This window comes from Musca autumnalis, unplaced genomic scaffold (assembly GCF_047663935.1).
Source record: "Musca autumnalis isolate F117 unplaced genomic scaffold, ASM4766393v1 scaffold_4, whole genome shotgun sequence".
NCBI classification, from domain to species: Eukaryota; Metazoa; Arthropoda; class Insecta; order Diptera; family Muscidae; genus Musca; species Musca autumnalis.
This window is the reverse complement of record NW_027411977.1, coordinates 112647798-112661351: the sequence shown is the minus strand read 5'-3', so window position 1 is coordinate 112661351 and position 13554 is coordinate 112647798. Positions and strand designations below refer to the sequence as shown.

At 36.5% G+C, this 13554-nt stretch overlaps 1 protein-coding gene across 20 annotated transcripts in view; it reads right to left on the bottom strand.

The window, feature by feature from the left end:
• fry (microtubule binding protein furry) overlaps window positions 1-13554 on the bottom strand; it is a 522947-nt gene that overhangs the window by 313626 nt on the left and 195767 nt on the right. For all 20 annotated transcript variants that reach the window (XM_073983048.1, XM_073983059.1, XM_073983061.1 and 17 more), the window contains one exon: window positions 11563-11732. In XM_073983048.1, the coding sequence (XP_073839149.1) occupies window positions 11563-11732 (170 nt within the window). The remainder of the gene's footprint in view (window positions 1-11562; window positions 11733-13554) is intronic.

Below are 13554 nucleotides of genomic sequence, written 5' to 3'. Positions count from 1 at the left end.
GTCTCATATGAAAAAAAATGATATCAGCGTTTGGAAATGCAACGAAACGTAATCAGGGCTAAGGTAAAGTAAAGACATTTTTGGTTTCTCGTCGTAAAATTCGCAAGTTTCGTTTCATATTTGGTCTAAAACGTATTGCAATTTTAGAATACTGTTTTGAAAATCATATTATTTCAAGACATATCGGAAATTACGACTATTAATAGATTATTAAGGGGTTATCCCTAGTTGTGCAGACAAAAAAAACTAATTTTTTATGATTTTTTTTTTCAAAAAAACTAGGAAACTAATTTTAAGTAGGCGTTTTTTCTACATGGACGAGCACATCTTATACTATTTTTGGAATTTTTGTTGTTGAAAAATATTGCATAGTCTTGTGGTAAATGGCTACATGCGAAACCCTTTTTCTTTAAAAGCGTTTTGCGGTGCCAAAAATAGCTCGAAAGAATTTTAAAAAATCGATTAAAAAAAAAAATTGTGAACTATCAAAGTCAAAATTTCGATTTTAACGAAAAAATTAATAGTTTTTGTCTAAAATTCGGTCAAAAAAAATTTTAAAATCTGTCTCGCTTAAAGTCAGGCTATATAATAAGTTCAGAAAACCATATGAAGATAGGTCGATTCGTTTTCGAGCTATCGTTGGTACCGACTTCAAAAATGCCATTTCGAGAAACACGCGTTTAAAGTTACCACGCTACATACAAATCGCAATAAATTGTTCCTTCCAATGCTCATATCTCAGGCAATTTTGCTCCGATCGAGTTAATTTTTGCGGCATACTCTATACTGCATGTACTTCAAAATACCAGTAATATTTTTTTGATTTTTTGAAAGTGACAAGTAGAGGTAACCCCTTCAGGGCGAACGTTTCCAAGAAAACAATTAATTTCTTATATATATGTTACCCCACGTCCCCACGCAAAAGGGCATAATTTGACACGTCATATTTATGTTAATTTTGATACTTACAGCGTGTTTTTGTAAAAATGCTGGCCTGTCACACGAACCGTTCGTACTAAAACATATACGTTCAAAATTTGGTTCTTGTAAAATTTTGCGAACCATTCGTTTTTATCTGAAAGCTTTCGTCTATTTTATAGAAGCTTTTATATTTCAGGGTTTCCATGATACTTATTTTGTGAATTTTGCATAGGCATCTGCACGTAAAATATGTTACATGATGGCAACCCCGATAAACAGAAGACAAACAAAAAATAAGAAAAAAATGTAATCAAATTTGTCCAAAAATAATAGTGATAATATGAAGAAACGGATGTACATATACTCGTGTGCTTCTATGGAAATAAATAAAATTGCATTCCCTTCCAGTTTTCGTGTGTTTTGTGCCATTTATTACTCAAATTATTTAATTTTCATTCAAAATGATGGGTCTTTTCCATTCGTTTATTTTTGACGTATTCGTTCGTCTAATTTTGTTACGAAAACCAAAAAAAATACGAAAATAAAAAGCTTTCATTTGTTTGTCACACGAATACAAACGTCAACCGCTATGAAAACCAAATTGTGTCTTCGTTCATGAAATCGACGAACGAATGGGCAAAAACTTCTTACAAAAACACGCTGTTAATAACCATAATTAATCATATCTGTCACATGTTTATTAGGTTCCTCCGACTTTTTATTCATATGAGTTCTTACTAAACTTTTGATAAAAATTAACGTTATTTTTGTTTACATTTTTTTACAGCACAGGCCTTCCAAAAGCAGAAAATAATAAAATTTAATGGTATTTTTCTTGAGAAATCCTTAAATATCACAAATATATAGTGCTTCTAGGTTTACGAATACGAACTTTGCCACCCACTCAGGCGCCACATATATTTGTGGCCCGATGTTGCCTGTGGGCAATTTTGCATGTTTGTGCATGCGTATTTCCCACACCGTTCGAGATATTTATAAATACTAAGTGGGTGTCGGTAGATTGATTTCAGAAGAATAAAAAAAAATGGAAATTACTTTTAAATAAATAGCTAGATTTGCGTAGTTATGCTTGTTTAAGTATAAGTAGTCGAGTACAAATTTGGACATGAAATATTTTAGGGATTTTATAAAATGCCGTTAAATATCAAACGAATTGAATAATTGCAGCCGAATTTTTTGAAAAATCTTACTGAGATGTTGATCAAACAAAATAAAAAAAACAAACATACAATTTACAGTTCCAATTAGTAGTTACAATTTTTTGACATTTGGAAGTTGCCTGTGGGCAACGTTGGGCCATTGTGGTAATAAAGTGGTTACATTAGTGGAAGTCGAAAATGCTGGTTGGTAATATTCAATGAAATACAAAGGGTAATTGGGACATTCGGGGTTCTGAAAAATGTTGTATTTATATTGTTTATCGAAGATTGGACTTGAATCACGAGGAGATTGACACAGTTTATGGTGAATATACATATTACATATTAGGAATTTGTATGATATCAAGCGAATATCTGTTCATATATCGATGACGACAATTTTATGTTTTGGGTGAAGGTCAATATTATCAGGTTTAGAGTCTGCATACAAAATATTTTTCAAACGCTTCTACTCTGAAAAATATCAATATGAGCATTTCAAGTTATCTGAACACCACCATATACGTCAAAATTGGCTAATTTGTGAACTATATATGATAAATATAGACCAATTTTCCATTCCATTTTCATCACTTTTCCTCTAGAATTAAAAAAAACTCATCAGATTATGCTTTTCCACATCATGAATAATGAAAAATATAACGATAATACAAAGACTTAAGAAACAAGCTTTGTTCATTTTTATAACCACAATGGCCCGATGTTGCCCACAGGCAACATTTGGTACCTCCCTAACCGCAAGGAATTGATAAAGCACTTATTTTTGCGACTACTAATCATAATAAATATGAAAAATATTTTTATCTCTACGGAAAAAAAATTGGGGTTCAAAGGGTTAAATGACGGAATAAATTACAAATTAGTTTTTTATCTTTAAATCTCTCTTCGTTATAGTGCTCTCCATCAACTGTTTCCAATTTGAATCTAAAATATGCAACTAATAAAGTTTTTATTCATTTTGGATGCGTGTACGAATATGAACTTTGCACTTTGTAAATAGAGTTGCAAAAAAAAAAAATCTTGGAAAATCTATAGAGAATATCAATGTCATATAGTACACAATGTCATAAGTAAGACGATTACAAAAGTTACGCTGGCTAGGTCATGTGTTACAATATATTAAGGCGCTAAAGCTAAAATGATAAAGGTGGTTCACACAAAATGGAAAGACCAAAATATTGTTTGAGATGTACGACACCAAAAATCTTGATGTTAGAAGTTGGTGTAGGGTATGACCAAACGTTATCTTGGAGCTACCTAAGTAATGCCTTTATTAAACATATGGTTGAAGAGCTTGTGGTAGGTAGAAACAAGTAAGAAAAGCGTTAAGTTCGGTCGGGCCGAACTTTTTATACCCTCCACCATTTCGGTGGATTAATATGGCCACAACCTTCAAAATACCGAAATTCGGAAGGTACCGTTCTATGGGGCCTATATGATGGCGTGGACCTATACCTACAAATTTCTGGGGGAAAGTTTTATACGCCTAAAGAAGACTAAATACCAAATTTCAGCCATATCGGTGTGATAATGAGGCTAAAACGTTCAAAATATCGAAAATCGGGAGATATTGTATTATGGGGGCTATATCAACACGTAAACATTTTATGGTAGAAATGTTTCTTAGCCTCTGGAAACACAAAATACAAAGTTACAACCGATTCTTTGGTCAAATGGGTCTAATACATTCAAAATATGTTAAAATGACGCGTACTTTATAAGGGGTCTTATGTGGGGACTATACCAAAACGTGGACCTATATAACCCAACTTTGGTAGGAATGTTTTCTGGCCTCTGAAGACACAAAATACCACATTACAACCAATTCTGTGGTCAAATGGGTCTAATACATTCAAAATATATTAAAATGACGCATACTTTATATGGGGCCTTATATGGGGGCTATACAAAAACGTGGACCTATATAACCCAACTTTAGTATGAATATTTTTTGGCCTCTGGAGACACAAAGTACCAAATTACAACCAATTCGGTGGTAAAATGGGCCAAATATCTTAAAAATTCCTTAAAACGACGACGCGTCACGTGTCATTTTGTATGGGGGCTATACGAAAGCGTGGACCTACATAGCCCGCTTTCAATACCAAAAGTCCTACGTAAATATAACATATTTTCCCAAAATTTCATCAACCTACGTCAATCCGTTCGGACGCTAGAGTGATTTCCACAGACGGACAGACGGACGGACATGGCTATATCGATGTAGAATTGCACGCTGATCAAGAATATATATACTTTGTGGGGTCTACAATGATTATTTCGAGTAGTTACAAACGTAGTGACAAACTCCTATGGTGGAGGGTATAAAAACACATCCACACTTTCAAAAAGTCTAATGTGCACTATTTGAACTTCCACCTATGATATACATGTTTGTGTGCTGCTGCGTACATAAATATGCAGATAAGTGTACATGTCATTTTGAAATTACTTGGAAATATTTCAGTTTTATTGTAAGGTGTTGATCATTAAATATTATTAATAGTGTGTGCATTTCTTAAACGATTACACATTTAAATTCAATTGATTCCGAGAAGTTATGTTTTATTCCGAGGCAGGTTTTTCATTGTAAATTCTGACCACCAGTTTGTGGTGTTAACCCTTAGATTACTCTGCCTTTAGTCAAGAGATAACAACTATTGAATTTGTGTGTTTATTTAACTACAAAATTAAAGATTAAATCATTACAATAATGATGATAGACAAGAAGATTTAATTCTTGTAAAATTCTAAAGCTGCCTTCAGCAAATTCTGTGGCTTTTAAAAGCATACACTCAAATGCTTTATATTAACATTGTTGCGATTATCACAATAATAAATGGAAAGGAGAATACTGGGAATACAAGTGCTTTAAACATTTAATTTAAGATTGCTTTCAGATTTGTTAACAACAAAAATAGATACCGTTAAGAAAGCAGTATAAAATTGGATAGACTGGTTTAAGGGTTATCACTACACCATTTTCAACTGTTATTCAGAAAATACCAGTTGTAATTCAGACATTTTATTTGAAATTCAGATGTTTTATTTGTAGTTCAGACATTATATTTGTAATTCAGATATTCCGTTTCAAATTCAGAATACTTCATTTGAATTTCAGATTTTCCATTTGTTTTTCAGAAATTCCATTTGAAATTCAGAATATTGCAATTGAAATTCAGATATTCCATTTGAAATTCGGAATTTCCATTTGATATTCAGAATTTTTCTATTGAAATTCCGAATTTCCATTTGAAATTCAGGAATTCCATTTAAAATTCAGATATTCCATTTTTAATTCAGAACACGTCAATTGAAATTAAGATTTTTCATTTGTAATTCAGAAACTCCATTTGAAATTCAGAATACATCAATTGAAATTCAGAAATATTCAATTGAAATTCAGAAAATAATCTATTAAACATATTTTTAATAATGTATTGAGTTTTATTTACATTAACAAGAAAAACAGCGAACGACTAAAGTGATGATAGGATTGTAAATAAAATGGCGGAAAATTAAGGACGCATAGCAATGACAATACAACGCATATAATCAATATTCTATGTAAATACATAGTGTTAACATTTAAAAACAAATGTAAAATAATCTATCGTCCCACCGGTATATCTTCCAGAGATAGGGCTTCTTCGTGGAGTGTTGAATGGCTCGACTGCAGTCGCCGACACTAATAGTTAACAAAGCTTCGTCTATTACAGATTCCAAATATTGCAACCTCTTCTGACCGATGTTTGGTGGTGTCACGGTTGGAATGGTCAAATTCCCTTTAACATAAGTTTTTATTTTACCCCATATAATTTTGATTGGGTTTAATTGAGGAGGATAAGGCGCTAATCATAAAAGAGACGCGGGGGATTGCAAAAATATTTTCTCCAATCTATTGTGACATGGAGCGTTATTCACAACAAGAACGAGTTCCGACAATTGGTTCCTCATTTCTACCAATTTGGACAAAACCGACTGGACCCACTCTTTTGCATCGTTTCCTCTGAAGGCTCCACGGCGTCGATACGTTTTTATTATACTGCACGCGCCTATCGCTCCAATGAGATGAACATTTGGACCTCTGGACGTTGGAGGAATTTGGTTAATTTTTGAGGTTAATTTTAATTTGTTATTACTATTCTGAATTATAAATGAAATTTTCTGAATTTCAATTGAAATATTCTGAATTTCAAATGGAATATCTGAATTTCAAATGAAAATTCTGAATTTCAATTGACGTGTTCTGAATTTAAAATTGATATTCTGAATTTCAAATGAAAATTCTGAATTTCAATTGACGTGTTCTGAATTTAAAATTGATATTCTGAATTTCAACTGATATTTTCTGAATTTAAAGTGTAAACTCCGAATTTCAATTGAAATATTCTGAATTTCAAATGGAATATCTGAATTTCAAATGGAATATATGAATTTCAATTGAAATTTTCTGAAATTTAAATGAATTATCTGAATTTAAAATGGAATTTCTGAATTTAAATTGACGACTTCCGAATTTCAAATACAATTTCTGAATTTCAAATGGAATATCTGAATTCCAAATACAATGTCTGAATTACAAATAAAACATCTGAATTTAAAATAAAATGTCTGAATTACAACTGGTATTTTCTGAATTACAGTTGAAAATGGTGTAGTTGTGCAGGCCAAAAAAACTCATGTTTTATAATTTTTTGGAGGAAGCCACCAACGTTTTATGTAGTCCAAATAGACATTGAAATAGCAATAATTCTCACAAAGCTGAATTTTGGTGGGCAGCTAGGATTTGCCATTAGAAGCAATGTCCCACAGTTATTCAGGGTCAACGGTAACAATTTATGGATTTTTTATGTTTTCGGATTTTTTCATGAAAATAGTGGGTTTAATCAAAACGTCACTAGAGCAAGTATTGTAGACAGAAAATTCTCTACAATTGTGTTCTTTATAATTTTTTTCCTAGAAGTAACCATTCTTGAGATATAGCGGTTCTAAAAAAACATCATTTATATGCACTGGGGAATACGCACATATTCAGGTGAAACGGCTAAAATAACCGACGTAACTGCGTCTGTCACTTATCTTTCTGATAGGTCCAACCGTTTTTGATAAAAATCACAAAACTGAATAAGGCCTCCAAAAAATTACCTTTGACCCTGAATAACATTATTTGCACGCATGGGATCAATGGAACTTTTAGGACGTAACTTCTAATGTTGTTGTTGTAACAGTGTTTATTATTATGTTTCTATGTTCGTTCTTCTGTTCAACCTGGCTCTGGGTCTATTTCCAGTTCCAGGAAATTGGCTGCTTCGATGGGACGTAGCCACAGATCCACTGGAGTTAGATTTGTAGGTATGGCGGGGCAGTTGAAAAGGTGTTTTGTGTCGTGCGGGCCCATGCCACATACTGGGTAGATGTCTTGCACGGCGCGGTCTATTTCCGCCCAATAAGAGGTGACTGCAATATCCCGAGCGTAGTTGAGCCAAAACTACTCTACTACTCTGGTCGTGGCAGCTGGCGCTCCTCAGCTGCGATAGATGGGGGACGAACTCCGAGGACTTTATTGCCTTAGCAACTGCATCCGTGTGAATGTTATTTAAACTTGCTTGATATGCTAGTAGATGTAAGGGCTAGTTGTGTTGCTGTACTGGAAGAATCGTTGCCTCCTCATGTAGATGGTCCACTGAAGACTTGAGGAGGCACCCTGTTGCTGTTCTCAGGGCGGCATTCTGACAGGTTTGAATCTTTTTCCAATACGTATCACATAATCTCGAGGACCAAACTGGAGCCGCATAGCTTACCACAGACCGACCTATCGCGTTATATGTGGGCAACAAGGTTTCTTTATCTGCACCCCAAGTGCTGCCGGATAGTGACATGAGGACCTTGTTCCTACTTTTCAGTTTGAATTTTGGGGCAGTTTGTGATCGAATTTCTGCTACCATCGACCACGACATTCAACTCTCTTCCAAACTGCGCAGTCCATGTGGTGAACATAGTGGCCGTAGATTTTGTGGCGGGAATCTGCATATTCCTCGAGTGGAAAAAGGTGGTAAGATCGGTTAAATATCTATTACAGATGTCATCAGGGGAGGTACCTGACGCCAGGATCGTGAAATCATCCACATACGATCTCGATGCCGACTGGAGGGGTCAGAATACAGGAGAGGTAGAGGTTAAACAGTTCCGGAGATATCACCCCACCTTGGGGACCTCCCTGTTTCACTCTACGGGGTTTGGATTTCTTGTTCCTGAATTCTACGTACTACTGGCCTCCACGCATATAATTGACTATCCATCGTTTCAAGCTTGACCGGAAGCTTGTCTGCTCAATGTCCTTAAACAGCGTGAAGTACCTGACTGTATCAATGGATTTTGATAAGTCTAGCGCCACCATCACTGTTCTATCACACGGCAGTCTCTGGTTGAGTCCTTGACAAATATATGTGGAGATGGCGTGCAGCGCTGCTGTCGTGTTGTGATGCTTACGGAATCCATGCTGATGATCGGAAACTTGATAGCTGTTTCTGATACTGAGAAGGACGTCTCAACGGTCTTTGTTACGCGCGACAAAAGCAAAATCGGCCTGTATGATTCACTTTTGCTGGCATCTTTGCCTGGATTCCTTAGCGGGACCACCCTGCCCATTTTCCAGACTTCGGAAACAATGAGGGTGGCAAGCGGCTCATCCAGTTGCTTCAGCATTACCATGGAGATTCCATCAGGTCCCAACGCTTTGGATGATTTAGCGTTCGTTCATCCATTGTAAACTGTGGTGGTTAATCCTTGGACGTAATACTCTTCTCTTCGCCCTGTCACTCTCGGGGTGCTCGACAAACTGTGGGTTGAAATAATTTGGGCCCTTTCGGTTCAGTCAACGTAACGTCGCCAAACGTGACTTAACCGTTGCCCACAATTCAATTATACCGGCCCCAATGTTGCAACTCTTCAGATGATTTAACCACTTGTTCCGCTTATGCTAGCCGATCAGCCTGTTAACTTCCAGTGTCAGCTACATGACTCTGGGGTCGTCGGGGTTGGTTCGACGAAGCTCATCACGCTCATTTGCTAATGCCGTCGCCTCTGCTGGGTGGTTTGGTCTTACTTCGGCCATTAGGCCAACAGGAATATGGCGAGCGGCTGCAGCAGCGATGATGTCTCGGAACGTTCTTTCCGCTAACTGAACATCAGAAGGATTGGGCAGTTCTGTGAAGCGGTGATTGGTGAACTCTCTGACACTTGACCAACCAGCTTTCCTATGATTGACGAATGTGTGGCGTTCAGAGGTAATGAAATCGGTTGGTCTGCTAATGATGATAACTATTGGGAGATGGTCTGATCCAATGGAAATTATTTCTAATGGTAAACCCTAGCTTGCCACAAAAATTCAGATTTGTGGAAATTTTTGGAGTTTTCGGTGTTTCTTGGTAAATTTCTCAGGAAGTATGGACTTGCCCCCAAAAAAATGTACCGTTGTAAAAGCATCAGAGAAAACAACCTTTTGCAAAAAATGTCAAATAGATCCGAGACAAGTCCTCAAACTTCACTTTTCCCAAATTCTGTGTTTGGGGGTACCGGAAGGACGGTACCGGTCCCGTCCCGTCCATATTCCCACCTGATATATGACTGGATGAAATAATACGATGTGCAAAGTTTGAACTAATTAGAAACTTTTTGTGCAGTGCGGGTTTCTTGGAGCTTTTAGGGAATTATCTCAGGAAGTATGGGCTTGTCCCGGACAAAAATTGTGGCATTGTAAAGGAGGCCGCAAGGTCAACCTGCTGAAAACAATTTCAGAACGATCCGAGAGGAGCTCTTAAACTTCACTTTTTTTCCGAATTTCATGTGGGAGATACCCGAAGAAGTGGACCGATATAGTCCATATTCTCGAAGGAATATTACGGTGGCCAAATCGGTTGATTGAACCAAATGAACCAAATCGGTTGATTCGTTCGACAGTTATCGTGCGCACCAACGAGCAAGACAGACGGACGGACATGACCAAATCGATTCCAAATTGTCTGAAACGGATTTCGTCCAAACATTCTTGGGGTCTAAAACCATTATTTTGATGAGGCACATTTTTGTTCGTTTCAAAGTGTATGCACCCTCTTTAGCCTAAAGGCTGAGGGTATAAATAGTGAACTATCAAAGTTAAAATTTCGGGTATATAACGCAAAGATTCCAACGAGTCAATCAGGTGCATAGAACCGGCCGTCGTTGAATTGTCTTTTAGCTGGTATTCACGCTTATGGTATCGGCAATAATCGCCTCAATTGAGCCCCTCAGGTTGAACACACCCAACACATTCTGGAGTGTTTCTGCGATTGTTTGAGATTTCTCATATTTCAATTTGAGCGCAGTCAATTTAATTTTTATAGAAGATCTCAAGGGGTCTTATGTTGTCTATAGAAGACCTCAAGAGGTCTTGTGGTATTCCTAGAAGACCCTAAGAGATCTTGTGGTGTTTACGGAGGTCTTGCGTTGTCTGTAGAAAACGTAATAGGTCTTATGTTGTTTATAGGAGACTGTTAGAGGTCTTATGTTATCTATAGAAGACTTCAAGAGGACTTCTTCATTCTTGACAACCATGGTCGGATATTTAAAGCTCTCAAGTTGTTTGCCGTCATTCTCCACCTAACCAGATAAAGCACGCTTACTAATTACACCTTTACCCGAGTAGCTTCGTTGAAGATAACTTGTGGATGCTTGTCTACAATGGGCTTTGGGTTTCAATGCTCTCAGCAGAAAGCTGGTGACACAATGTTGCTGCTTTGTGGGACGACAGTTATGAGCTTATAATAAAGCGTCTTCCAATGTTTGTTTCCTTTTGTTCGTTGATGCTGTGCTACTTGCGGAACAATCAGATATCGTTGAATGGATAGACAATATTATTTTAGCTGCTAACATTTATTCGTGCAGCAGAAATAATATTTTAAGACGAAAGAGGAAGTCATCACCCTTATGTTGGAGTACATATGAGTGTATGTGTTGCATTGAAACGATAAGATGGGCTTGTCAGATGTTATCATAAAATTCCTAAAAACCACTACTGGTACAGAGCTGTTATATCTTGGTCCAAGTGTTTCACTAAATTTAATTTTTCGATTCGGAATATATCGCATCGTGGACAACTTAAAAAAACTTTATTAGGACGAGTGCTACTATGAAGTGGCTAAATAAATTAACATGCATACACTGATGGTCTGCTTCAATAAGACGATTCGAATTCAAATTCCTTCGATTACTGCCAAACTTTTTTTTTTTTTTTGAAAAATTTGATTTATTTTTGTTTTCAATCAAACAAAAAATCTACAATAACAGGAGCTTGGTAGTAGTTCGAACGAATTTAAATCGTCTTAGTGAAACAGTCCATTAAACTTTTTGGAGTCCATTTATATATTGTAAATATTTATATACCGCCCACTACCATAGTAAACGTAGCTCATATACTTACGAGAAAAGTTCTTAATCATTTTTCGTATAAAATTGCAAAAGTGTGCCTTGACTTCACGAATACTGATGTTGTCTTTATCTGTTTCGGCCAATAGATATTGCATAGCTCCCTCAATATACTCCACAAATGTCGGATGCAAAGACATTGTATCACGTTCCAGGACACAAGTGCTGCAAATATCAAGATAAAGAGATTAAAGTAGAAAAAAAATTCAAACATTTTAAAATACATTTGCAATATTTATGTACATACATATATGAACATGTCTAGTGAAAGACAAATGATGCTATTTTTAAACAAGTAAAAAGTGGTTAAGTTCGGCCGGGCCGAACTTTTTATACCCTCCACCTATCACAATTTGTTGGTGGAAAATTTTTGGACCACGGATACCCAAAATGCTTAAATTATCTAATCTAATCTAAAAAATATTGTCAGCCAAGTAAAAGGTACCACCTATGGGGCTATATCAATGTGTGGACCTATCTTTATAATTCTTAGTGGAAAAGTTTTAGAACTGCTGGGAACATCAAAAGTCAAATTAGGGGTATGGTAGCTATACCAAAACATGGACCTATGTTGAGGGTTTTTAGTAAAGAAGTTTCGTGACAACTGAGAACGTCAAATGTCAAATTACAGCTAATTCGGTTAAACATTTTAGCTAAAATCCTCAAAATACCAAAAATTGGGAGGTACCATTATGTGGGGGCTATACCAAAACATGGACCTATAGTGACGATTTTTGGTGAAGAAGTTTCGCGACCACTGAAAAGCTTAAATTTAAAATTACAGCTAGTTCTTCTAAAAATTGTTGATAAAATCTAGCTAAAAGTTAGTTCGATTTCTGGTGGAGAAGTTTCGTGACCACAGAGAATCTCCGGAAAAAAGTACCATTGTAAATGAGGCCGCTGGAACAACCTACTGAAAAAAGAATCAAAACAATGCGAGAGGAGGTCTTAAACTTCACATTTTCCGAATTCTGTGTTTGTGGGTACCGTAAGGAGTGGACCGATATAGTCCATATTCCAACCTGATACATGATTGGATGAAATAATACGATGTGCAAAGTCTGCAGCAATCCGAAACTCCCTGCGAGAATTATATTGCGGATTTGCCATTTTGGTTGGTGCAGTCAGGGTTTTTTTTTTTTGAGCTTTTAGGCCAATATCTCAGGAAGTATGGTCCTGCGCAAGAAAAAAATTGTACCGTCGTAAAGAGAAACGCAAGGCAACCTATTGAAAAAAAAAATCAAAACCATCGGAGAAGAGATCTTAAACTTCACTTTATACGAATTTTGTGTGGGAGGTATCGGAAGGAGTGGACCATTATAGTAGAACCCGCTCTGTATTTGGAAGGAATAATACGATGTGGGAAGTTTGACCCAAATCGGGAGTTATCGCTTACACCATTTTACAGAAAAATTTTGAAATTTTGCGGGGGAGGTACCCGAAGGAGTGGACCCATATAGCCCATTTTCGAGCTTAAACTAAGTTTGGACATAATATTACGATACCCAAACTTTGATTCGAATCGGTTGATCCGTTCGAGACTTATCGTGCGCAACAGCCAGACAGACAGACGGACGGACATAGCTAAATCGACCCCAAATTGTCTGAAACGAATTTCGTCCAAACAAACTTTGAGGTCTAAAACCGTTATTTCGATGAGGCCCATTTTTGGTCGAATCAAAGTATATATACCCTTTCTAGCCTTAAGGCTGAGGGTAAAAAATCAAAGCGATTCGAGAGCAGGTCCTAAACTGCTGAATTTTCCGAAATTTTGTGTGGGAGGTACTCGAAGGAGTGTACCGATTGAGTCCATATTGGAACCTCATCTAAGTCTGGTAGAAATTTCACGATGTGTAAAGTATGGACCAAATCGGTTACTTCTTCAAGAGTAATCGTGCGCACAAATTTTCCGAAAATGTTCGAACTTTTGTGGGGGTACCGGAAGTAGTGAACCAATATAACCCATCATAGAACTGGAGGTACATTT